The sequence below is a fragment of the Lagenorhynchus albirostris genome, chromosome 15, assembly GCF_949774975.1.
Source record: "Lagenorhynchus albirostris chromosome 15, mLagAlb1.1, whole genome shotgun sequence".
Classification (NCBI taxonomy): Eukaryota; Metazoa; Chordata; class Mammalia; order Artiodactyla; family Delphinidae; genus Lagenorhynchus; species Lagenorhynchus albirostris.
In genome coordinates this window covers 14,956,462-14,980,070 of record NC_083109.1, presented here as the reverse complement: position 1 = coordinate 14,980,070, position 23,609 = coordinate 14,956,462, and the positions used below count along the sequence as shown (strand labels likewise).

Below are 23,609 nucleotides of genomic sequence, written 5' to 3'. Positions count from 1 at the left end.
GGGACTGGATAATAAGGGCTGAGTGTCATTTCCCCTCTGTCAAGAGAGCAAAGACGCCTCCCATCCTACGGTAACCCTCTCAGGCCGAGGGCTTCTCCTGAGCTCCGTTAACAGGCCACCCAATAGGGGCCCACCCTTAAGGCGTCCTGGGCCCACGCCAGCCGGTAGACCCTCAGAGGTGACCTCTGACCCCTGGTGTTTATCTTGGTGCAGCCCCTGGTGTGGGCAGAGGGGGCGGCCATGGAGCTAGGCAGCTGCTTCAAGACCTACGAGGACTTCAAGGAGTGCTTCAGCGCCTACAAAAAGGAGAACAGGTGCTCCTTCATTCTCAGGGACTGCGTCTCCGTCCGCTTCCACAACCTCAACCACGGCACCTCCATCCGCGAGGACATCCTGTAAGGGGGGGGCGGGGGCGGGGCAGGAGGGTGGGGAGGAGGCCGGATGGTCCTCAGGAGGGCGGCCTAGAGGAGGAGGGAGTGCAGCTGGGCCCCTGTCTCTTTGAGGATGCCACAGGCACTTATTGAGCACCTGCTGTGTGCCTGGTGAAAGCGCAAAAGCTCCATAGGCATCGCTTTTTGACCACCCGCTTCACCTTCCCTCACTCACGCCTTCATTAACAGCTTTTATGGAATCCATAATAGCTGCAGTTTGTCCCGTTTTTTGAGCACCTACCGTATCCCAGACACAAAGTATGGCCTTCACAAATAGATAAAAACGCCTTGGCGAGAATTTTCTTCATCAGTCTTCTCTTTACAAAGCAGTAACACTGGTCATTTATTGGGTAGTTTGTTCATTCATTCATTCGTTCGTTCTGTAAATGGTTCTTGAGCTCCTGAGATTTACAACCTTTTTTCAAACACTTCCCATGTCCCAGGCAGCGTTCTCTATTCTGTATGCTTTACCCCACAGGACTGTATTGAAAATTATAGGCAAATGTTATTTTTTCCATTTGGGAGATGAGAAAAGAAGCTTGGAGGCTAAGCTAAGGGTTGAAAACTCAATTGCCTTAAGGACTCAGGTGAAACATCCCAGTGTAAGAAAATTTAACTTTAACTATACAAAAAGGAATGATGAAATAACCAACACCAGGTGTTTGTGCTAGGGAGAACAGAAGTGTGAACTGGGCAAAATGGCGAGCAGGCCAATTAACTCCAGCTGGTGGCTGCCATGTGAAAATGAAGATCCAGTGTTCCCAGATTTGGGACAAGTGGAGTCAGCAATCCAGGCTTTATGTGAATGTGTCCACTTTTTTAAAAAATCAATTCAAATGTAATCACACACTCTGTAGGCCAGCTCAGTGCGTCAAAGTGTATCTGAGTTTGAGACCTCTGGGTTGAGGCATTTGGCCAAAGCTCACTCTCTAAGCAGGCAGGCTGTGTTTTTTTCCCCTACTATGAAGTCCAGTGTTGTGCTGGGTACAGCTAACATAAAGATGAATAAGTAACTAAACCTGCCCTCAAAGAGCTTGAGGTGGCATAGAGTTGGACTTAGGTAAACCAACTAGTATGTGATAAATGCTTTAAAAGAGATGTGCAGAAGTGACAGATGCCTGGGAAGAAAGGGAAAGGCTTCGCACTGGAAGTAATGGTTTCTGCTGGGTTGTGAATGAAGGCACAGGGCTAGTGTAGAAGTTCAATGGTTAATATCAAGTACCACAGAGGGGTTTGACCAGAAGGAGCTGTGGAGCAAGGGCACAGATCCGTCAAAGAAGGTGGCATGTTGGAGAAACAGTGTGGGATGCCATGCTTGACAGGAGGCTGTGTCAGTTGCAGTTTATGTAAAAGGTCTGTAAGTACCATTGTGAGGTGTTTGGACTTTGATCTCTGCCGGTAGCATCCTTCTAAGCAGCCAAAGAATACCAAAAAATGCCCTGATTTCAAACTGCTTACAGTCTGGATAAAGTGCAGTAGCCTCCCGTTGCCCTCATGACTAAGTCCAGGACTGTTACTAAGCTGGCTGGCCAGACCATCTGACCCTTCTGACCTCCCCATCTTGCACCATGTGCTCCATCTACACCGGGTCTTACTCCACATTCAGCTCCTGTCCCAAGCCCACAGCTTCCTGGTCCTTGCACTTACCACATCTGCTGGTTAGAATAACCTTGCCCATCCACTTATCTTAGCTCCCTTTTCCTCAAACATTAGTTGTTTTTATACTATCCTCTCTGTACTATATATCCTGAACTACAATTTACTTAACATTTTTCTTGAAATTCTTCTAATATTCAAAGAAGCTTTAGAACCAATCTAAGCAATAATATATAAGAAGTAACAGTATAGTGGCAAAAGGATAGTATATATTTCTAAATAACTATTAAATATTCTTGTATAATCTGAGGTCATTTTGGGCTACTTGTGGAAAACTCTGTCTTAGCTAATTGTTACTTTTCCTTCAGTTATTAGCATAATTTCCAGGAAGCCTTTCTTAACTCCCTGAAGATTAGGTTAGATGCTCCTACTCTATGTTCTGACAGCGCCCGTTACAGTTATTTGCACATCGTTAAGGAACACAGTTTACAGAGGTTTCCCTGGTTTGCTGAGCTCTTCCAGGGATGGACTCTGGTTTACTATTTTTTGCATTCTCACTGATTAACACCATGCTGCTTGCATAGAATCTAGTCCAAACACCTCATAATCACGCGTAAACACCCTTCAGGTGGATGGTCTCCAGGGTCTAGCACAGGACTTGTCCTATAGCAGGCCTTAAGTAACTGTTGAATGAATGAGTCATCAAGTGTTAAATGTGTAATTCAGTGGAACTGGTGCTGCAGGGACTCAGAGAAAAATCACAGTGGGCTAGGGAAGCAAGTGAGAAAGGGAGGCTTGAGCTGGGCTTCATAGATGGGGAGGTGTCAGGCGGTGTATTTGCTGCTCTAACAAAATATCACAAACATAGTGGTTTTAACAACACAAATTTAGTATCTTACTGTTCTGTAGGTTAGAAGTCAGGCACAGATCTGACTGGGCTAAAACCAAGGTGTCAGCAGAGCTGCATTTCTTTCTGTAGTCCCTAGAGAAGAATCTGTTTCCGAGTCTTTTCCAGCTTCTAAGAAGCTGCCCACACTCCTTGACTCATGGTCCCCTGACTCCATCTTCAAAGCCAACAGTGGTTGGTGGAGTCCTCACATCACATCACTCTGACCCTGCTTCATCCCATCTCCCTCTCTGGCTCCCCTTCTGCCTCCCTCTTCCATTTTTTTAGGACCCTGTGCAGATAATCTAGGATAATTTACCTTTAAAAAATCAGCTAATTAGCAACCTTGATTCCATCTGCAATCTTAATTCCCCTTTGCCATGTAACCTAACATATTCACAGGTTTTAGAGATTAGGAAGTGGACATCTTTTGGGGGACCATTCTGCCTATCACAGGAAGGTTAACATCCTGGATGGAGAAATGGTGTGTGAGCTAGTGCAGGTATTAACATTGCTGTACTTGGAAGGCAGTGAGGAGACCTGCTTGGCTGGAAGGAAGATTTATGCTGGAGCAGTGCGAAAGAGAATGGAAGGGACTCAGCTAACAAATTAGAGGTTCGGATTGGTTTTGTTTTTGCAGGCTGAACAATTTAATAAATGAATTTGTTTTTGAGTGGTCAATATAGTCATTTAATTTTTTAAAAATTTCACATTACATCAAAGGGTCTAAAAGTCAGTGTCCCTTCCACTGTGTTATCTAGAGACAACCGCTATTATCTTCCTGAGATACCCGTGAGCCTGAACACACATATCTCTTTTTTTAAAATTTAATTTTATTTATTATTTTATACAGTAGGTTCTTACTTATTATCCATTTTATACATATTAGTGTATATATGTCAATCCCAATCTCCCAATTCATCCCACCACCACCACCACCCCCTGCCACTTTTCCCCCTTGGTGTCCATACATTTGTTCTCTACATCTGTGTCTCAATTTCTGCCCTGCAAACTGGTTCATCTGTACCATTTTTCTAGGTTCCACATATATTCGTTAATATACGATATTTGTTTTTCTTTTTCTGACTGACTTCACTCTGTATGACAGTCTCTAGATCCCTCCACGTCTCTACAAATGACCCAATTTCGTTCCTTTTTATGGCTGAGTAATATTCCATTGTATATATGTACCACATCTTCTTTATCCATTCGTCTTTCGATGGGCATTTAGGTTGCTTCCATGACCAGGCTATTGTAAATAGTGCTGCAATGAACATTGTGGTGCCTGTGTCTTTTTGAATTATGGTTTTCTCAGGGTAGTATGACCAGTAGTGGGATTGCTGGGTCATATGGTAATTCTGGTTTTAGTTTTTTAAGGAACCTCCATACTGTTCTCCATAGTGGCTGTATCAATTTATATTCCCACCAACAGTGCAAGAGGGTTCCCTTTTCTCCACACCCTCTCCAGCATTTGTTGTTTGTAGATTTTCTGATGATGCCCATTCTAACTGGTGTGAGGTGATACCTCATTGTAGTTTTGATTTGCATTTCTCTAATAATTAGTGATGCTGAGCAGCTTTTCATGTGCTTCCTGGCCATCTGTATGTCTTCTTTGGAGAAATGTCTATTTAGGTCTTCTGCCCATTTTTTGATTGGGTTGTTTGCTTTTTTAATATTGAGCTGCATGAGCTGAACAAACATATCTTGTGTGTACATATGTATCCTTTTTTTTTGCGGTACGCAGGCCTCTCACTGTTGTGGCCTCTCCTGTTGCGGAGCACAGGCTCCGGATGCGCAGGCTCAGCAGCCATGGCTCACGGGCCCACCCGCTCCTTGGCATGTGAGATCTTCCCGGACCAGGGCACGAACCCGTGTTCCCTGCATCGGCAGGCGGACTCTCAACCACTGCGCCACCAGGGGAGCCCCATCCTTTTTTTTTTTTTAACACAGGTGGCTGATACTATTTATACACATCATTCTGCACCTTTGCTTTTCTCACTTGTCAGCATATTTTGGAGATTACTCCACATCACTTATTACATTGTATGAGCCCTTTAATTCATTGATCTTACCAATCGTTAACTGAAAACTTTCTCCATGCTAGTGTCTGAGACACAGTGTTGAAAAGATAAATTGAGTCCCTGCCCTCATGGAGCTTCCCCTCCAGTCAGGGAGACAAATATTAAACTCTAATCACAGAAATAATGATTTCTTTAAAATAGTAGTAAAAGGGAATTCCTGGCAGTCCAGTGGTTAGACCTCAATGAAGAGTAGCCCCTGCTCACGGCAGCTAGAGAAAGCCCATGCACAGCAACAAAGACCCAACACAGCCAAAAATTAAAAAAAAAAAAATATATATATATATATATATATATATATATAAAAGAACCAAAAAAAAAAAAAGACAGGCTTTAACTCTGACCTTGGGCAAGACTTTTAATCTCCATGACACAGTTTCATCCTCTGTAAAATGAGAAGGATGTGGTGAAGATTAAATAAAATACATGCAGTTGCTGAAGCATAGCGCTCAGTAAATATTTGCCAAAGTCATAACTGGAGTACATGATGGAAAGTAGTAGGTTTTTTTTTTCTTAAATAAATAAATAAATATTTATTTATTTATTTATTTAGGCTGTCCCGCGTCTTAGTTGCGGCATGCAGGATCTTCGTTGTAGCATGCGGGCTTATGTGCGGCATGCGGGATCTAGTTCCCCGACCAGGGATGGAACCCGGGCCCCCTGCATGGGGCGTGCAGTCTTACCCACTGGATCACCAGAGAAGCCCCAGTATTTTTTTTTTAATTAATTAATTAATTAACTTGGCTGCGTTGGGTCTTTGTTGCTGCGCGTGGACTTTCTCTAGTTGTGGCGAGCGGGGGCTATTCTTTGTTGCGGTGTACGGACTTCTCATTGCGTTGGCTTCTTTTGTTGCGGAGCATGGGCTCTAGGCACGCGGGCTTCAGTAGTTGTGGCTCACGGGCTCAGTAGTTGTGGCGCACGGGCTTAGTTGCTCTGCAGCATGTGAGATCTTCCCGGGGCAGGGTTCGAACCCGTGTCTCCTGCATTGGCAGGCAGATTCTTTTTTTAAAAATAAATTTTATTTTATTTTATTTATCAGTTTTGGCTGCGTTGGGTCTTCGTTGCTGCCTAAGGGCTTTCTCTAGTTGCGGTGAGCGGGGGCTACTCTTCCTTGCGGTGCATGGGCTTCTCATTGCGGTGGCTTCTCTTGTTGCGGAGCACGGGCTCTAGGTGCATGGGCTTCAGTAGTTGTGGCTCGCGGGCTGTAGAGTGCAGCCTCAGTAGTTGTGGCGCACGGGCTTAGTTGCTCCGTGGCATGTGGGATCTTCCCGGACCAGCGATTGAACCCGTATCCCCTGCATTGGCAGGCGGATTCTTAACCACTGCGCTACCAGGGAAGTCCCTGGCAGGCGGATTCTTAACCGCTGCACCACTAGGGAAGTTCAAGCCCCGGTATTTTTAAGCTGCACCACCAGGGAAGTTCAAGCCCTGGTACTTTTTTTTTTTTTTGTGGTACACGGGCCTCTCACCGTTGCGGCCTCTCCCGCTGCGGAGCACAGGCTCCAGACGCACGGGCCCAGCGGCCATGGCTCACGGGCCCAGCCACCCCGCGGCATGTGGGATCCTCCCAGACCGGGGCACGAACCCACGTCCCCTGCATCGGCAGGCGGACTCCCAACCACTGTGCCACCAGGGAAGCCCCCTGGTACTTTTAAGAGTCAGAAAAATGTGTTGTGGGAGGTACTAGTAAATGACCCAAAGTCCCAATCGACTGGGAGATTCTGTGATTTTATGCCCAGTTTCCCTTCCCATATTTTTACATATGGCTGTTGTGTTTTTCTTTTTGTTATGTCTTTGGGGGATTGCTAGTCTTCAAACCGTGAAGTATTCCAATGTCTCTCTCCATTGCTGTTCAGTTTAATAACTACCTTTTTTGAATACTTTTTTGGAACATGTTCCAGACACTCTGCTGAGAGCTTTACAGACATTGTTTTGTTTAATCCTCATCACACTCTTTGAACTAAGCCATTGTTATCTGAGTTTTCATTTTTCCATGTATCACTAATCACAAGGCTCTGTAGGAAAGCACAAATCTTGCTAACAAACTAGCCACTTTAAAAATTAGTCACTACTTAGTCATTCCTTCCTGCTTATCCTACCGGTTCCATCAACATCTATGGTAGTGAGTTTTTGGCAGATGAATAGATGTGGTAAACATAAGGATTATAAAATGTAAATAAAACTGATTGCAAACTGAAATTGCACGTCTTCCAAGAGGTGTAGGACTTGGTGAAGTCCCTGAAGGTAATGATAGAGAAATCCTTACATCGCCTGCAGCCTTATGCCAGTTGACAAATGGAAAGGGAAATCAGCAGGACAATGATATGTACAGACGTGAAAAGCAAAGGATTTGCATAGCAAAAAATTAAATTAGGCCCTTGGCAAACGTGATAAAGCCCAGGAATATTTTGGTAAAATTGACCCTTACATATTGCAAAAGTAAGACAGGAAATAAAGTATCGGAGTGTTTGGGGGAGATATACCAAGAAAAAAAAAAAGTTGATGCTTTAAGTGGTTCTTTGATTATTCTAAGAATTGGCAGATAGCTGCCATTATAACTTAAATTTCATTAAATATAATATTTTCATAATTTTCATCTCATTTTTTTAAAGATTGCTCAAATCTTTTTTTCCCACTAATTTCCTGTGAAATGTGGTTTCTGGCGAGGTTTTTTTTGGCTGTAATTAACCGAAAACCCTGACTCAAAATGCATTATTTCTTAGCCCAGAGAAGGTGATTGTTTCAGCGGCCCAGGCTTTTCCCGTCTTTCTACTCTGCCATCCTCAGGTCTCAGCGTTGCCCTCAGGATGCCTCGCCACATGGCACAAATGTAGGAGTCACATCCAGAGGCAAAAGCCTGCCTGGGTTTCCTGCACATTTCCTATCATGTTTCTTTGTGCAGAATTGGGCCTGTATCCATGGCCATTCCTAACGAGATTACCTTAATTCGCTTAGAGTAGCCCCGAAGCACTTAGCTATGTGGGAGAGGAATGGCAACCTGAATATAACTGGCCTTCAGTTAGGAAGGAAGGAGGGGGCTAAGGGATGTTGGGTTGGCCACCAACCAATCCTGCTACAGCCTTTTTTTGTTTTTAATTGAAGAATAGTTGATGTACAATATTATATAAGTTACAGGTGTACAATATAGTGATTTACAATTTTCAAAGGTTTTACTCCTTTTATACTTATTATAAAATATTGGCTATATTCCCCATGTTGTACAATGTATCCTTGTACCACTTAATCCCCTACCCCCTATATTTTCCCTCCCCGCTTCCCACTCCCCACTGTTAACCACTAGTCTGTTCCCTTTGTCTGTGAGTCTACTTCTTTTTTGTTATATTCACTAGTTTGTTGTATTTTTTAGATTCCACATATAAGTGATATCATACAGTAGTTATCTTTCTCTGTCTGCCACAGCCTTTTAAATGAATTCACTTTTAGTGGTACTGATTATTCTTGGATCAGGTACTGATTATTCGTAGATCAGTACTCTTGTTATTTCTATATTTATAGATAAGAACTGGAGGCTGAGAGGAAGTGAAGTGACTTGTCCAAGTTCACATAGCTAAGTGGTAAAGCTGGAATTTAAACTCAGATCTTCTGGCTCCAGAGTCTTGTTCATAACTCAGGTTATGTTGCCTAAAATGGCTTGACTCCACCTGTAAAAATTCTGTTCATTGCTCAAGGTGCAATTTACATGCAACAAGGACACAAATCTTATGTGAAATTAATCAAAAGCTTTAGATCTGTTCCAATCCCTATAGTCAGGGTAAATCACTCTTTATTCAATTATAGGTATATTGCTTGTACCTCTATTTAACCATTCACTTAGTTTTGGCTTTACTGGCCATCTGTGTAATAATCTCTCTGCTCACTAGACTTTGAGAGTAGAGACTACCTAATTTGTCTCTGTAGCCTTCTGAGCAACTAGTATAGTGTTTGGTACATAGTAGGACTTAGTAAATGTTTGAAATTAAACAAAGGACTTGTCCAAAGTTATAGTTAGTAATAGTGCTGGGATAGAAGCCAAGTCACCTGACAGAACTCTCCCAGTGGTCTTCCTAATGTGCTACTCATGTTAAAAGGAGAATTTTCTGTGTCATGCAATCACTCATTTAATGTTCATTCAGGGTGTGTGTTCAGAGCACCTAGTCTGTGCCAGGTGCAGTGCCAGGCACTGGGAGTACACTGGGGGCACAGTCCAGGTAGAGGAAATAAACATGTACAGAGAACATTGAAAGGAAGCGAGACTGGCTGACTCCCTTCTTCCAGATCCTGGCTGAGCACACTTGGATATAAGCACTAAGGGAGATTCAGAAAAGTGTAAAACCCCATCCCTGTCTTGAAGAGAGTCTACGCTTTCACCTGGGAGATAGAAATAAATACAGATTAAAATTACTACAGTGCTCAAAGAATTCTTACAAAAGATTTGTGTATTTCACTGTGTGTAAATTATACTCAATACCAGAGATTAAGGGAAGCAGGGGAATTCCCTGGCGGTCTGGTGGTTAGGACTTGGCACTTTCAGTGCTGAGGGCCCGGGTTCAATCCCTGGTCAGGGAACTAAGATCCTGCAAGCCGCATGGTGCAGCCAAAAAATTTAAAAATTAAAATTAAAAAAGATTAAGGGAAGCAGGAAAAAATAACAGAGGCTTTAACCTAGTACCCTTTAAGTTTGACGTGCATGGTGCACGTCACACACCAAACAAGGACAGTATGTTTAGAGATCTTTAAGGAAGTTATTCAACCTGAACAATCAAAGCGTTGAGGGTCAAGTTGAGGAGGGTAAAAATGAGAATTCAGAGAGGGAGAAGTATTTTGAAAGAAGACAGGCAACATAATGGTTAACTACATAGACTGTAGCCAAGCAGGCTTAGTTCACATCCCAGGTCGTCCAGTTTTAGCTGGAGGATTAAATCCCAGATTCTCATCCTTGAGAAACTCTTTAAGCCTGTTGCCTCATCTGTAAAATGTGGATGATAGAACCCTTTTCTTAGTGTAAAAGGATGCATGTAAGGGGCTTACATGTAGCCTGGCATATAATAATTCTTAATATATGTAATAGTGGGAAGAAAGAATTTAAAAGACTTACCACACTGGATATAGACATGGAGGAGGAGGAATTAAAAAGAATGCCAATGTCTCCACCCTGGGAGGTGCAATCATTAATAGAACCAGGAAAGGTGGAAAGAGCTTTATGGTTGGCACTCACCAGTATCTTTTTTTTGGGAAAAAAAGATAGGTTAACAAGCATATACTATGAACACGTAAAGTCAATATAAAGTTATGAGCTAAGATCTATGCTAAGATGTTGAGCCAGCAGAAGGGTAGGGCCCAATCTGAGGGCTTGGGGGAGGCATCCTAGGAAAGATGGTAGTTGCAGGTAGTCCTGAAGGGTGAGTTAGCTCTGAGATGAAGACAGATGGGTAGGGCATTCCAGACAGAAAGACAACCCGAGCAAAGGCAAAGAGGTGAGACACAGTGTAGTGAACATGGGAAGTAGTAGACAGTTTGTCTTTCTAGGGTACAATAAAACAAGACAGTTGGGACAGTGGAAAACAGGCGCAAGAGTTAGGCAGAGGCTACACCGCGGTCACCCCTCTCTGGCCTTGCCGTGCTACTGGGCTGCTCCCTGAGCTGGGGACGGTGTTGCTGCCCTGGCACCGTGCACACCACACATGCAGGCATTTTCAGCCTCAGGCCCCTCCGCCCTGTTATTTCAGGCGTGACTTTCTATTTTTCTAAGCTTGCCCCACAGGATGAGCAAACAGGACCAGCTGGGCCAGAGTGTTTGGAAGGGAGTTGGTGAGATGCCCAGGCTGTGTCATGTCATGCCAGGGGCTGAGATTTTTCCCCCCTTCCCCGATCTTTGGGTTAGGACACTCTCTGAGGAGGCAGGGGTGTGACCCGTCCCGCCCACCTGTGGTCCCTGAGTCATTCATCCATCACATCTTTCAAAAGCATCTGCTGAAGGAACAGCAGTGGTGTTAGGTGCTTGGAATACACTGAGGACTGACTTGCTCTTGCCACTTGAAAACAACCGCATCCAATTGGAAAGACACTGCATAAATGCCCAAGAAAAGGTCACAAGGCTTGGGAGCTGTAGTAACAGTAGATGACTTTTATTTAGAATAAATGAAAGGCTGAACCAGGCTCGGGCTAAATCTTACGTCTGTGGCTTATTTAATTTTCATAACAACCCTAATTAGTTTCATTTTATGATGAGTTGTGCAGTTACTCTGCACACAGAGAGGTGAAGTAACTTGCCCAAGGTCAAACAGCTTCTGAGTGGTAGAGCCTGGATTCAAATCCAGAGCGTCAGCTTCCAGCATATCCACCGTTTAACCACTACCGCTACCCAGAAAATCTGCTAAGCCTTTTCCTTTAAATAAATGCTATGAATCTGAAGTAAGGAGCAATTACTGTGGCTTGAGGGCCTCCATAAAGGTTTCCTGGAGAAGGTGGGGCCTGATTTGGGCCTTGAAGCATGGGTTGAATGAGGATAGGAAGGGGAAAAGAGCAGATATTCAATTTAATTACTGTTCTCCTTTGAATCAGCACTTTCAGCCTAGAATGGAAAGCTAGCAGGATCCTAAAGGTCATCTAGCCCAGGGGTTCTCACTCTCTTAGGATGTGGACATTTTTCTTTAAGTCAACGGTGACCCCAGATCCCAGATACACCCTAACTAACCCCCAAGGCCTCTTTTATTTTTGCTGCCTAGAGGAGAAGGCAGAGGAGGCAATGGCTCCCTAAAGGCAGGAATGAAGGGGCCACTTTAAACAGTGAGTAACCAGCTCTGCTGCTGCCTCTTATCTATTTTCCCTTGTACCTTTGCCTCAGATCGAATTGTTGACAACTACAGATGGGAAAATGAGAGTAAATAAAAGGAGTTGGGGCTTAGAACTTCTGTAGATGAACATGAAGGGTGTTTTAGTTGGATGGGGTCTTGAAGAAAGACCTGAATACTTTGGGACTGGAGAGAAAACGTAAACCTTTCCTACTTCCTGTATTGCACTGTGGTCTCCCGGAAATGTATCAGCCGCTATAAGGCCCTGCAGGGCGTTGACTTGTAAGAGAAAGGGGGTGGTCAGCACCTTTTTCATTTTCACCTCTGCCTTCCCTAGATATGTGCAGGTGAAATTTGTCTGTGTTCGGACCCAGTCAAACAGGAAGAGAACAGCAGCGGCAGCTATGTGCCCAGCATACTTGCTCCTGCGGTACAATGAGAAACTGGATAGGCTGTTTATCAGTGAACTCAACACACAGCATATACACGTTGACTCCAAAACCGCGGGTCTTAGAGGAGACGCCACTGGCAAATCTCAGAAGAAACTCCAGCCTGCACAGCCCATGATCAACAAAGACCTTGGCACAGCTGAGAAGTCCCTGTTTGAGCCATCATTTTGCTTAGATAAGGTCCAAACACCCTCAAAGCCAGAGCAGGAGGGCATCACTCCTTCTGACCTGGCCAAGATAGCCAAAGTGATGAAGAACTTTCTTAAGGTGGATGTGGGTTCCATGGCCTCCTTCAGTGTGGGCAGCAGCCAAGACCTGGACAGGCTCAGCTTCCAGAGCAGCAAGATGAGCGACCTCTTCATCCGCTTCCCTGAGAATCTCTTGCTGCACCGGGTGGAGAATGCCCAGGGCCACATCCTCTACGCTTTCTTGGTGGAGAGCAAGGAACGAGAGGGGCGAGTGGTACACTTCGCGGTGCTCAAGTCCGAGACGGCCACCTCCGTGGCCAAGATGCTGAGTATCTTTACAGAGTTCAACTCAGATTGGCCCAAGGTCAAGGTGGTCTTCGTGGACCCGTCCTTCCCTCATCGAGCCATCCTGCAGGAGATCTTCCCTGCTGCCCGCATCCTCCTCTCCATCTATCACACGACCCGACTCTTGGAGAAGAAGTTGCATCGTAGTTCAGCAGATCCATCCTTTAAAAGGCTCATGAAAGAAGCCCTGCGGGAGGCCGTGTTTGTCACTTCTGAGGCCAGCCTGCAAAATCTCTGCCAGATGTCCCAAGCCCTGCTCAACGAGCAGCTCTTCAGCTTCCTTCAGGCCCACTGGTTCTCGTGTGAACTGCTGTGGTACATGCACGTCAGGAAGGGCCTGCACGCCTGTAACACCTACATGGACAGCCTGGACGTCGTCACCAGCAAGGTGTCGAGCCTCTTCCGGGAACAGCAGTCCCTGCTGGACTGCATCCTCCGCTTTGTGGATTACATAGACTTCTTTAACACCAAAGGCTTGAAGAACTTTCCCACTGCTCCCCCCAGGTTAAAGAGAGCCCGGTCAGCAAGCAAGACACCAAAGTCCAAGAAGGCTTCTGGAATCTGCGGAGGGAGCTTCATCAGGCTGCCCGTGCAAGAGGCACAGCCAGAGCTGCAGCAGGTGCGGGCGCCGCAGCAGCAGCCCCAGGGACAGCCCTCCCAGGGCGGCATGCTAGACTCCTTACTCCAGAGTGGCTCCGATCTGGCCTACAAGCTATGCCACAATGAGTGGGCGGTGGTACAGAACTCCACGCACCTGGTGGACGTGGCTGGCTGCTCCGTGGACGTGCAGCTGCTAGAGGACTCCCACCAGGCGAGCAAGGACGGCTGCAGCTGCAGCTGCTCCTTTCAACAGCGGTACCACCTGCCATGCCGGCACATTTTGGCCCTGCTGCACACCAGCCAGAGGCCCGTGGGCGAAGCCATGGTGTGCCGCCGGTGGCAGAAGAAGTACCAGCACCTCCTCGGGCCCAGCGGGGAGCTCCGGGACCCTGTCCTGATACCGAACGCAGGCCAGCCAGGGGAGAAAGGACGGAACGACATGATTCAGGACCTAAGCAGGGAGCTCGCGAACCTGCTGATGCAGAGTGAGGGACCAGAGCTGGAGGAGCGCTGTTCCACCTTGCGCAAGATTGTGGACATCTGGGCGGCCTCCTGCCAGCCTCCTGAGCCCAGTCAGCAGCTGGGGGACTTCAAGGATGTGGGCCGCCTCCCTTTCCTCTGGGGAAAGCAGGAGGAAGGGGAGGGACTCGCTCCTCCTGGAGCCACAATTCACGATTGAAGCACCTGCACTGGCGCAATGGGCCACAGACCACTCTCCCTGGAAGTCTGAGAGCTCAAAGCAGGCAGGACATGCTAGGTGTCAGCGTTTTAACCAATGTCTTCCTAGGTAGGGTGAGGAAAATTGTTCCAACAGGAAGAAGAAGAGCCCCACTGTGTGACAGTCCTTTGAATCTACCCCTTTTCTGCCCTACCTTTGATTTTCCTCGGGAGCCTCATTCATTGTTCAAGGCCAAAGTTATCTCCATGCTGAAGGGTCGTCCCTCATTCTCCCTCAACCCCTGAATTTAGATCTTATTCACTACATAGAGATGAAACCCTGCCCCAGGTTAGGGTGAGATAAAACGGACCTGATAGAAGAGCCTGGTTTCGGGGATGAAAGGAAGGAGGGTGATCCTTGGCTGTTGCTGCTCTTTACAAAGAATTTGTTGTTTGTACCTATTTTTATTCATATTAAAGTTTTTGTTTTGTTTTTGCTTTTTAAATAAAATCAAAGAAGCAGGAGAAATGCGTTCTGCCTGAACAGGGAAGGAATCGGATGGGGGTTGTGGAACCAAATGGAGCCTGACGCCTCAGATTCAACGAGTAGCAATCGGCCCCTTACTTCACCCTCTTCCTGCAACCGAGCCTTCAACATCGATTTCAGGCTGCCTCATATTCTAGCAGGAAGAAGCCAAATAGATTGGGAGGGAAGAAACCTGGGTCTGAGACTTGACTGCCCTCAACTTGCTGGGAGACTGTGGGCAAGTCCCTAATTTCTTTGACCCCAGTTTCCTCATCTGTAAAAATTAGTGTGTTGGCCTGTTCTAATTCCCATTTACCCTCTAGATTCAATGCAGTTTTAAGCACCAACACAGGCTTTTGTTGTTGGTAGTTTGCAGTCTTAATCACCTAAAGCCTGGTAGCCACCCAGCTTTCCAAGAGCCATCTTCAGGGGAACCGAGGTCAAAAGATGACCTTAACAGTCACAGCGCTGTGCTGGAGCTCGCCAGCAAAATACTGGAGGAGGTTGGGCTGGGCAACACCGGAGTTCAGCTCTCTCAAGTGTGGGTCTCTTTAATTCCAAGAGTTGGGCCCCTTGACCCCTGTTGGAGAGGCGGAATTTGAGACCTGGCCCTCAGTTTCCCCATAAGGCAGAAAACACTGTACCATTCATTACATAGGCACCCCTTCCTACCCTCCTGGGGTTTTGTAATTTGACCAGAAAAGAAAAAAATCCGTGAAACACTGCTATTTATTTTTTCTTTTTTTGGCTTCGGAGGGAGTTTCCATAGTAACGCACACTTCCTGTGCTCTTCCCACACGTGAGGCTCCAAAGTTCCAGCCTCAGTGCTCAGACTCGCCAGGATGCTAGTGTCTTCAGGCTTTCATTGGTTGCCGCCAGCCGGGCCCCTCGTATCTCTGGTAACGGCACCCGCCCACGAGTCGTCGGGCTACGGTTGGTCGGAGCGCCAAAGACCGGAAGCAAATTCCTCAGGCCATTGGCCAGAGTCACGGCGAAGCTGGCGCCGCGGTTGGTGAGCCCAGAGGTCAGTCAGAGTCAGAGTCAGGGTCAAATAGGGAGAAATGGCGACGGAGCCAAGCTGTGGGTGAGTAATTTCTGAAGGGGTGGAGGTGTGAGGCAGCTGGTGACCGCAGTCACCATGACACAGCTCCCAAAGGGGTGGGAGGTTGATTTCTCTTCTGGCTCCGGCCAGACTCCGAATGGGAATGTCAGACATCCACATCCTCCCACCCGGGTTAGAGGTGAGAGGTCAGAGGCCACATCCTCTCTCTGTCTCTGGTTTGTGAACCTCAGATACCGTGGAAAGCAACCAGAATCCCGAGCCAAAGACTCAACTTCCAGCTACTTATAGAGTAGTGGTGGGCACGTCACTTAACCTCTTTGAGCCTCAGTTTCTCATCTGTAAAATGGAGACAGTAACCCGGTTTGGGGGCTAAATAGAGGAAACGTGAACATAGTATTGCAGTTAATAGAGGGATTTACGTAGAGGGAGAAGAGACTATGAACATTTGTTAATCCTGTTTTATGGTTGAAGGGACTGAAGCTCAGAGAGGTCACTGACTTGCCCAAGATCACCCAGCAAGTTTGGGGCAATTGCAGTTCTCTTGTAAATACCAGGACCAATGAAAGAATGGAGGCCAAGAAGTAATTTGTAAATATAAAATGCAATACAAATATTTAAAATGCTCTTTAAGGGGAAAAAAAAAAGGCAGCTCCGGCCTTCACACTCATTTAAATCTCATGGAACCAAATTTTTCCGTGCTGGCTTCTTATCAATTAGCTCTCAGCTCCAAGTCATCCTCCCACCACTCCCCAGAGAGGACTTCACTGGTTACTTTGGCTAAAGTATCCTTCCCCCCTCCAGCTTACTATTACCCTGTTTTGTGGTCTTCGTAAACTTCATTATCTGATATATCCTTGTTTGTTTACGTGTTTATTGCATATCCCCCAGAACAGTGCTGATACACAGTATCAGCAATAAAATGTCTGGATGCATAATTGAAGAGTCAGGCCCCTACTGTCTCCTTAAACCTCTGTTCCTCTCCATAGGCCCAGCTTTGGAGCAAGATCTGGGAACTGCAGTCCGGCCTCAAGCCTCAACTTAGTTGGAGCTTGAGAGAGAGTGAGAGCCTTCCATACAGCAGCCTCACAGAGCAGATATTTTGACCTTGGCATCTAGACGTCTCCCACCTCCCCCATGGCCCTGACAATGCTGAATGAGCTCCTGATTGAGGACCCAAGCCCACCTCTGCTGCTCTGTCAGCTTAGCAAGACTGCCCAGTTAGATGCCCTCAACTATCAAAGCTGCTTTATGCAGGGTGTCTTTGCCCATTTTCCTGAAATCTTATTTATCCACCGGACCTATAACCCAAGGGGCAAGGTGTTATATACCTTCCTGGTGGATGGACCTCGGGTGCAGCTGGAGGGTCATCTTGCCCGGGCAGTCTACTTCGCCATTCCTGCCAAGGAGGATGCTGAAGGCTTGGCCCAGATGCTCCAGGTATTCAAGAAGTTTAACCCAGCATGGGAGAGAGTCTGTACCATCCTGGTGGATCCCCACTTCCTCCTGCTGCCCACCCTCGCTATGGAGTTCCCCACAGCTGAGGTCCTGCTCTCAGCCTTCCACATCTGTAAGTTCTTCCAGGGCAAGTTCTATCAACTGTCCCTCGAACAGCCCGTGGAGAGGGTCCTCCTGACCTCCCTGCAGAGCACGATGTGCTCGGCCACAGCTGGAAACCTGAGGAAATTGTATACACTCCTGAGCACCTGCATCCCGCCGGCCCAGCTGCCGGAGCTCCACTCGCACTGGCTGCTCAACGACCGCATCTGGTTGGCCCACCGCTGGAGAAGCCGAGCGGAGAGCAGCCACTACTTCCAGGGCCTGGAGGTCACCGCCCACGTCCTCAGCCAGTTCTTCGGCACCACCCCATCTGTGGAAAAAGGCATGACTGCCCTGTTCCAATACCTGCAGCAGAACTCAGGAGACAAGGCGAGTTTCAGCCTGGGCCTGAGTCCCCCGAACAATCATCCCCCTTCGGATGGCAGCCCCGAAAGGTCCGAAGTGGAACAGTTGGCAGAAGCCTGCATCCAATACTCCCTTAATGCCATCTGCACGGGGCCGGCCGCCCAGCTCTGCCTGGGCGAGCTTGCCGTGGTCCAGAAATCCATGCACCTCATCGGCTCTGGTTCCGAAAAGGTGAACATACAGATCCTGGAGGACACCCATAGGGTGCAGCCCCAGACCCCAGCCAGCTGCAGCTGCTACTTTAACCAGGCCTTCCGTCTGCCCTGCCGCCACATCCTCACCATGCTCAGTGCCCGCCGCCAGGTGCTCCAGCCAGACATGCTGCCAGCTGAGTGGACGGCAGGCTGTGCTGCCAGCCTCGGTGACATTGTGGGCAGCAAGTGGAGTGAGACCCTGGATAAGCACTTGGCCGTGGCACTCCTCACGGAGGAGGTGGGTCAGCTCCTGCAGCACTGCAGTCAGGAGGAGTTTGAACGGCGGTACAGCACCCTGCGAGAGCTGGCCGACAGCTGGATCGGCCCTTATGAGCAGGTCCAACTCTGATTACGCCCGACGCCCAGAGGTGCTCATCCGCAAAGTATGTGCTCACATCCCTCCTACACACACCCACACACACATTCACACAGTCGTACTTCCACGGGCCCTCCTTCCAGGGAAGAAGGACAAAGGTTTTCTCTTCCACTGCAGCCTGCTACCTACAATGTGTCTAGTTCCCTAAGACAGGAGGTGGCAAACCTTTCCCATAAAGGGCCCGCTAGTGAATATTCTAGACTTGCTGGCCACGTAGAGCCTCTGTTGTATATTCCTGGTTCTTTGTTTTTGTTGTGTGGGTTTTTTTTTTTCCCTTTTTAACAACCTTTTCAAAAGGTAAAAACTGTTCTTAGCTCAAGGGCTTTATAAAAACAGGTAACCCCTGCTCTAAGATAAGGGATAAGACACTGAGTGGAGATCAAGGGTCGGGACTTGGTAACAGCTTCCCCAGTCATGAGATGACACCTCACCCACAGAGGAAAAGGCCCCCAGAGGCAGCGGCTCAGCCAGGCTCCCAGCCTCACTGCCCCTCACCCTGCCCCATCCTGAGGTCATTAAAGTTGAATGTTGTCTGTTTTAGCATTTGTCTAGTTTTTTGTCTTGTAGCAAGCAGTTTAGGAAATACTATGGAAAGAATAGACTTTGGAGTCTGACATTACATGCAAATCCTGGTATCTTCCCTGTCTGAATTTTGAGGGCTGGTGCTGCCTTTTACTAGCTATGTGACGTAAGTCCCGTCACCTCTCTAAGCCTCAATTTGTTCATCTGTAAAAATGGAGATCCGCAGAGCACTGGTAAGATTAAAGGTTAAGTGGGCATGTAATGGGCCTGATGCCCAGTGGGTGCTCAAGTAAGAGTTAATTTTCCTTCCTTGCCTGTGGTCCTATCACCTGTCCTCAGCAGGGTGAGAAACAAAAGGCAAGAGGAAAAGTCACCTTGCCTAGGGCTTTGTACAAGAACTTTTGATCGATTACCAAAACAGTACAAAAAGAAGCCTCCATGGGGCTTCCCTGGTGGCGCAGTGGTTGAGAGTCCGCCTGCCGATGCAGGGGACACGGGTTCGTGCCCCCGTCCGGGAGGATCCCACATGCCGCGGAGCGGCTGGGCCCGTGACCCATGGCTGCTGGGCCTGCGCGTCCGGAGCCTGTGCTCCGCAACAGGTGAGGCCACAGCGGTGAGAGGCCCGCGTACCACAAAAAAAAAAAAAAAGCCTCCACTCTCCAAGCAGGGCCTCCTACCTTGGTAATTTTTATTGTAACCAATCTGACAAGACCTATGGCATGGCTTAACGGTTTCTGGAAACTTCCTGGGGTCCGGGCCCTGATGGGCTGGTGTTTGTTAGAATGGCTCAAACCACCACCCTATCCGCGTCCCTGCCATAGACACCCACCAACCCTGCCTGCCCAAAAACCATACGGAGAAGCCACCCTATGTGTCTGGTGCTATTTCATCCCACTACAAGCAGGAGCCAGGAGGCTGGCCCCTCCGGGATCTCACTAGGGCCACCGTGCCCCCTCCACAGCCCCCGCTGGCTCCAGATGGGCCATCATGAAAGCTTGAGCTGCCCGGATCAGGTCCTCTTCCCGTAGGCCTGGGACAGGCACGGTGGGGATGCCAGCGATCATCATGGCCAAGGTAAGGATGCAGATGTCGGCCTGGGGCCCGGCCTCCTTCCCTCCTGTCTCAGAGGGCAGCCCACACAGCAGCAGGGGCCCAGGCCTGCTGGGGCTGCCCAGGTAGGGAGCTCTGCTTCTGGAGCAGCCATCCTCCCAGCCCAGGCGCTCCGGCTGCCTCGCGTGGGGGAATTTGTGGCAGTTCCGGCTGTACTCCTTCCGCTGCAGTGGCTCCCAGCGAGCCCCCCCAGGGCAGCCCCTGGCTTCTGGCACTTCAGGCACTGGTGTCGCCTGCTCAGCTTTCTGGCTCAGTGGGCCTTGTCCACCAGAGGCCACCACCACTGGCTCTACAGGACTATAGAGGCCAAGGGATGAGCCCAGAGAAGCAGCCCCACCTGCAGAGACAGGAATGGGATGGAATGTTATTCTTGGTCTCTTTGTGGAGGAGGCCCTGAGGGGCAGGGCATAGGAGCAGAGCTCTGGGATCAGGGGCAATTAAGACCAGCCCAAGAGGGCTGTCCAGTGGTTGGGAATTAGGTTTTACTCATAGCCACAGCCCCAGTCAGTCTCTAATGCAGACAGGTGATGGAGAAGTGTTTGCTGAATGAATGAATGAGCAAGTGGGTAGCTATTGGCAAGGACTTCTGGAATAGCTTTCTTCCAAGAGAACTGACTCCAGGTCCAGCCCAAAAATGCCCAGCAGAACCTCCACCTCCCCAGAGCCAGGAAGCAGCTTAGCAAGCAGCCATCTCAGGGGAAGTTGTAGTACACCCTCCAGTTCCAGGAGCCCCCTCTCACCTTGGCCGGAAGGCGGAAGACCTGGATGAGTTTGTGGAGACATGAAATAGGACATGGCTGCTCTGAAGCCCCGGTTTGTGAGGGATCAGGCATCTGCCTTCTGTCCTACCCTCTCCGCCCTTCTAGAATGTCACCTCATAGTCCCTCCCTTTTACACCTGGAACCCAGCTCACGGCATTGACCTGTTCATTCTAGAACGTGTACATGACAATGGATGGGATTAAAAGAGCACTGGACCAGGAACTGGGCATTCTAGGTTCTTGCCTTTACCTTGGGCAAGTCACCTGGACAGTTTTGTTCCTTGACATCCTCAGCTGTAAGATGCGGGTAATGACTGCCCACTACCTCACCAGAAGTTATGAGGGTCAAATAAGATCATTTGTATGGAAGCAAATGATCAGCGATACAATTCAAGGAGTCTGATGCTTTGTGCCCTGTAGGGTGAGAGAAGGAATACTCTGCATTCATTCATTTGCTGTGTGACCTTGGACAAATACATTCCCATCTCTGGGCTTCAGGTTCCCATCTGTGAAATGAAGTACTTGGTCTAGGGCACTGGTTCTCATCCCGAGCTGCACATTAGATGCTCTTGGAAGCTTTTAGAAATCCTGATGCCCAGACTTATCCCAGGGTCAATTAAATCATAATCCCAGTGAGCAGTATTTTTTCAAAGTTCCTCAAGTGGTTATAACATGTGCCAAACCTGAGACCTCTGTTCTAGGGAAATGCTTCTCAATCCTGGCTGCACCTTAGAATCTCTAGGGGAGCTTTTACAAAAACAATGTCTAGCCCTCATCCTTTGACAAATCAAATGAGAATCTCCAGAGATGGCATCTGGGGCACCAGCAATCTAAGTATCCCAGATAATGAGTAGCCAGGCTAGGAACCACTGGTCTAGGTGATGTCAAAATGCTCTCATTCTCTCGTCTACCCTGCTGACCCCAGTGATTCTAAAAGAAGTGCCCCTCACAGGCTTCAGGGGCAAGGAGACCCTCCAAGGATCAGCATCAGCAACGACTGTGTTTATTTCCATCCTGGCTGGTATCAGTATGGCCAGCTTCAGGGCAGCCACACCTCTGGGGCCAGGATGCATTCACGTGGCCCTGCTCCAGGGTGGCTGCAGGCCTTCACTCATACTTGCAGAAATCCTTAAGTCCTTTGGGCAGGTGGAGCCCGTCAATGGCCAGCCGGTGCACCACACTCCTCTGGATCACTAGGCGGCACAGGGTCTGCAGGGACGGCACTGTGGAAAGAAGGTTGTCAAAGGCAAAAGGAACGGGAGGGTTGGGCCGAGGCTGAGACCTAGATCTAGGTCTTGGTCCCCTCTTTGTCGTTGACTTGGGCAAGTCCCTTCACTCTCCAGGCCCAGCCTGGCATGGGGCTATTCACAGGACTGAGATAAGCACCTCTTTCGCAACACTTTCCCAGTTCTGCAGCCCTACTTCCATTATAGCACCCATCCTGCTCCCTTCCCCCTCGCTTAGCAGCTTCTGGGGTCAGGGGTGGTATCTGATTTACCTGTGCAACCCCCAGCCTCCTGCACAGGCCCGACACAGAGAGGGTTCTCGTTCACTGTATTCGTAAAATGTCATCAGATGGATAAATAAAAGGCTTAACAGGGCTATCATGAACCAGACCTCAGGATTAAGAAGCTCTCACATGGGGTTTAAAAGTGATGCCTTTAAACTGGTATGCCCAAATCGATGAGCATTTGTCTAATAAAAGAGCACATAATTCTCAAAGAGGACCAAAATCTAAAATCGGTGTAGAATTCATGCCCTAGGTTAATGCAGAAAATATTGGCAAAGCCAGAAAGGGAGTTGGAGGGCATCCTAATCAATCACAGCCAAGATGGGTAAATTGAGGCCCAGAGCCAGGGAAAGTGACTTGTCCAAGATCACAAGTAGAGGCAGAATCTGAAGTCAGATTCCCCAGCTTCTAAAATAATGCTGGACAAACCAAGGCCTTGCTACCTGTTTCAGGAGCCCTAGCAGGTTCCTGTCCCAACAGTAGGCCAGGAGGGGTCGCTGCCCAGGGTGTGGGATACCTACAGCCATACTCGACCTGGACCAGGCGCACGCTCTTGGTGGAGGCGAAGACGTCCACCACCGCGTAGAGGGGCTGGGCGGCTGGCAGCCCCCGGGCGCTGGGGCCCATGTCCTCGCCGTTGATGACGATATGCATGTCAGCCGTGCCGTCGGGGCGCGGGCAGAAGAGAACGCCCAGGCGGCTCCGACGTGCAGTCGGAGGCAGCATGTTCAGCTCATAGAGCTGGTCCAAGAGGTGGCTGTACAGCCCGGGACGGCTGCGGCCCACCAGGCGGTCGCGGGGAATGCGAAACTGCTCAATGCACAGATGCGGTTCCACCAGGAGGGCTGGGGGGCAGCTGGGGGCCAGCGCCTCCGCCTCCGGGCGGCCCTCCCGGGGCACGCGGTTGTGATGGCGCGTGATGGCGAAGACCCAGGTGTGGCCGAGGCTGACCAGGTCGGGCAGCGAAAACTCGGGCACGGCGGCCAGACTGGCGGGGTCCAGCGCAGTCAGGCCGAGGCGCAGGTGCCCGCACCAGCCCAGCTCTTTCTCCTCGATCTCCACCAGGAACACCTGGCCGGGGGCCAGCGGCTCGCGACTGAAGCACACGCCGTGGGCGAAGCTCTCCACGCGTGTGGCCCGCGTCCCGGAGGGGTCCACGCGGATGTTGGCACCGTGTACCGGGTGGAAGCGGGTGGGAGGGGGCTCGGGGCGCGCGGGGCCCCAGGGCGCACCCAATTCCACGGGGTCGGAGGCAGCAGCCATCTCCCAGCCATGAGGCAGGCCAGCGGGCGCCGGGGGCTATTTTGGGCAGCAGGCTCAGATGGTGACCGCGGGGGCACCATGTAAGGTACTTCCCCCCTGACTCCCTTCCCCGAGGCTCTGCCCAGGGGTCCTAGCGCCGCTGGCTCAGCCATCCCGCTTAGAACGGAGTCCCCGGGAGGCTGGGGGATTCTGGCCATCCACACCTGGGTCATCTGACCGCCGGCGCCCGGGATACGACCTGCGAGGCCTACGGACCTTCACCTTGTTTGACCGCCGCCGCCACCGCCCCCTCCGTCTTCCGG

The 23,609-nt window shown here is 49.1% G+C and overlaps 4 protein-coding genes across 5 annotated transcripts; 2 read left to right on the top strand and 2 right to left on the bottom strand.

Moving 5' to 3' along the window:
* The first annotated feature begins 58 nt into the window (after positions 1-58).
* Positions 59-14,514, top strand: ZSWIM3 (zinc finger SWIM-type containing 3). 2 transcript variants are annotated; one of them, XM_060125011.1, is made up of 2 exons: positions 59-314; positions 12,120-14,514. In XM_060125011.1, exons 1-2 carry the CDS (start codon positions 241-243, stop codon positions 14,041-14,043), a joined length of 1,998 nt encoding a protein of 665 aa, XP_059980994.1. In that variant the 5' UTR covers positions 59-240; the 3' UTR covers positions 14,044-14,514. The 2 variants fall into 2 exon arrangements, with proteins under 2 accessions (XP_059980994.1, XP_059980993.1); XM_060125010.1 differs by having other exon boundaries at positions 59-395.
* A 1,073-nt stretch (positions 14,515-15,587) lies between these two features.
* Positions 15,588-18,670, top strand: ZSWIM1 (zinc finger SWIM-type containing 1). The gene is made up of 2 exons (XM_060122798.1): positions 15,588-15,631; positions 16,597-18,670. The coding sequence occupies exon 2, from the start codon at positions 16,745-16,747 to the stop codon at positions 18,113-18,115; it is 1,371 nt and encodes a 456-aa protein (XP_059978781.1). The 5' UTR covers positions 15,588-15,631; positions 16,597-16,744; the 3' UTR covers positions 18,116-18,670.
* Positions 18,671-19,347: 677 nt separating this feature from the next.
* On the bottom strand, positions 19,348-21,377 carry SPATA25 (spermatogenesis associated 25). The gene is made up of 2 exons (XM_060125095.1): positions 20,515-21,377; positions 19,348-20,111 (listed from the first exon to the last, which is right to left on the bottom strand). The coding sequence occupies exons 1-2, from the start codon at positions 20,567-20,569 to the stop codon at positions 19,600-19,602; spliced, it is 567 nt and encodes a 188-aa protein (XP_059981078.1). The 5' UTR covers positions 20,570-21,377; the 3' UTR covers positions 19,348-19,599.
* A 138-nt stretch (positions 21,378-21,515) lies between these two features.
* On the bottom strand, positions 21,516-23,606 carry NEURL2 (neuralized E3 ubiquitin protein ligase 2). The gene is made up of 2 exons (XM_060125094.1): positions 22,566-23,606; positions 21,516-21,757 (listed from the first exon to the last, which is right to left on the bottom strand). The coding sequence occupies exons 1-2, from the start codon at positions 23,305-23,307 to the stop codon at positions 21,642-21,644; spliced, it is 858 nt and encodes a 285-aa protein (XP_059981077.1). The 5' UTR covers positions 23,308-23,606; the 3' UTR covers positions 21,516-21,641.
* Positions 23,607-23,609: the final 3 nt, after the last annotated feature.

What these genes read in the sequence shown, in the direction of transcription:
- NEURL2 (XM_060125094.1), bottom strand. Translation starts at nt 23,307, where the DNA reads ATGGCTGCTGCCTCCGACCCCGTGGAATTGGGTGCGCCCTGGGGCCCC. An exon ending in GGTCCAGGTCGAGTATGGCT is followed by an intron (nt 21,758 to 22,565) that starts GTAGGTATCCCA and finishes TTCTTTCCACAG; the next exon opens with TGCCGTCCCTGCAGACCCTG.
- SPATA25 (XM_060125095.1), bottom strand. Translation starts at nt 20,569, where the DNA reads ATGTCCTATTTCATGTCTCCACAAACTCATCCAGGTCTTCCGCCTTCC. An exon ending in TCTTCCGCCTTCCGGCCAAG is followed by an intron (nt 20,112 to 20,514) that starts GTGAGAGGGGGC and finishes CTGTCTCTGCAG; the next exon opens with GTGGGGCTGCTTCTCTGGGC.
- ZSWIM1 (XM_060122798.1), top strand. Translation starts at nt 16,745, where the DNA reads ATGGCCCTGACAATGCTGAATGAGCTCCTGATTGAGGACCCAAGCCCA.
- ZSWIM3 (XM_060125010.1), top strand. Translation starts at nt 241, where the DNA reads ATGGAGCTAGGCAGCTGCTTCAAGACCTACGAGGACTTCAAGGAGTGC. An exon ending in TCCATCCGCGAGGACATCCT is followed by an intron (nt 396 to 12,119) that starts GTAAGGGGGGGG and finishes TGCCTTCCCTAG; the next exon opens with ATATGTGCAGGTGAAATTTG.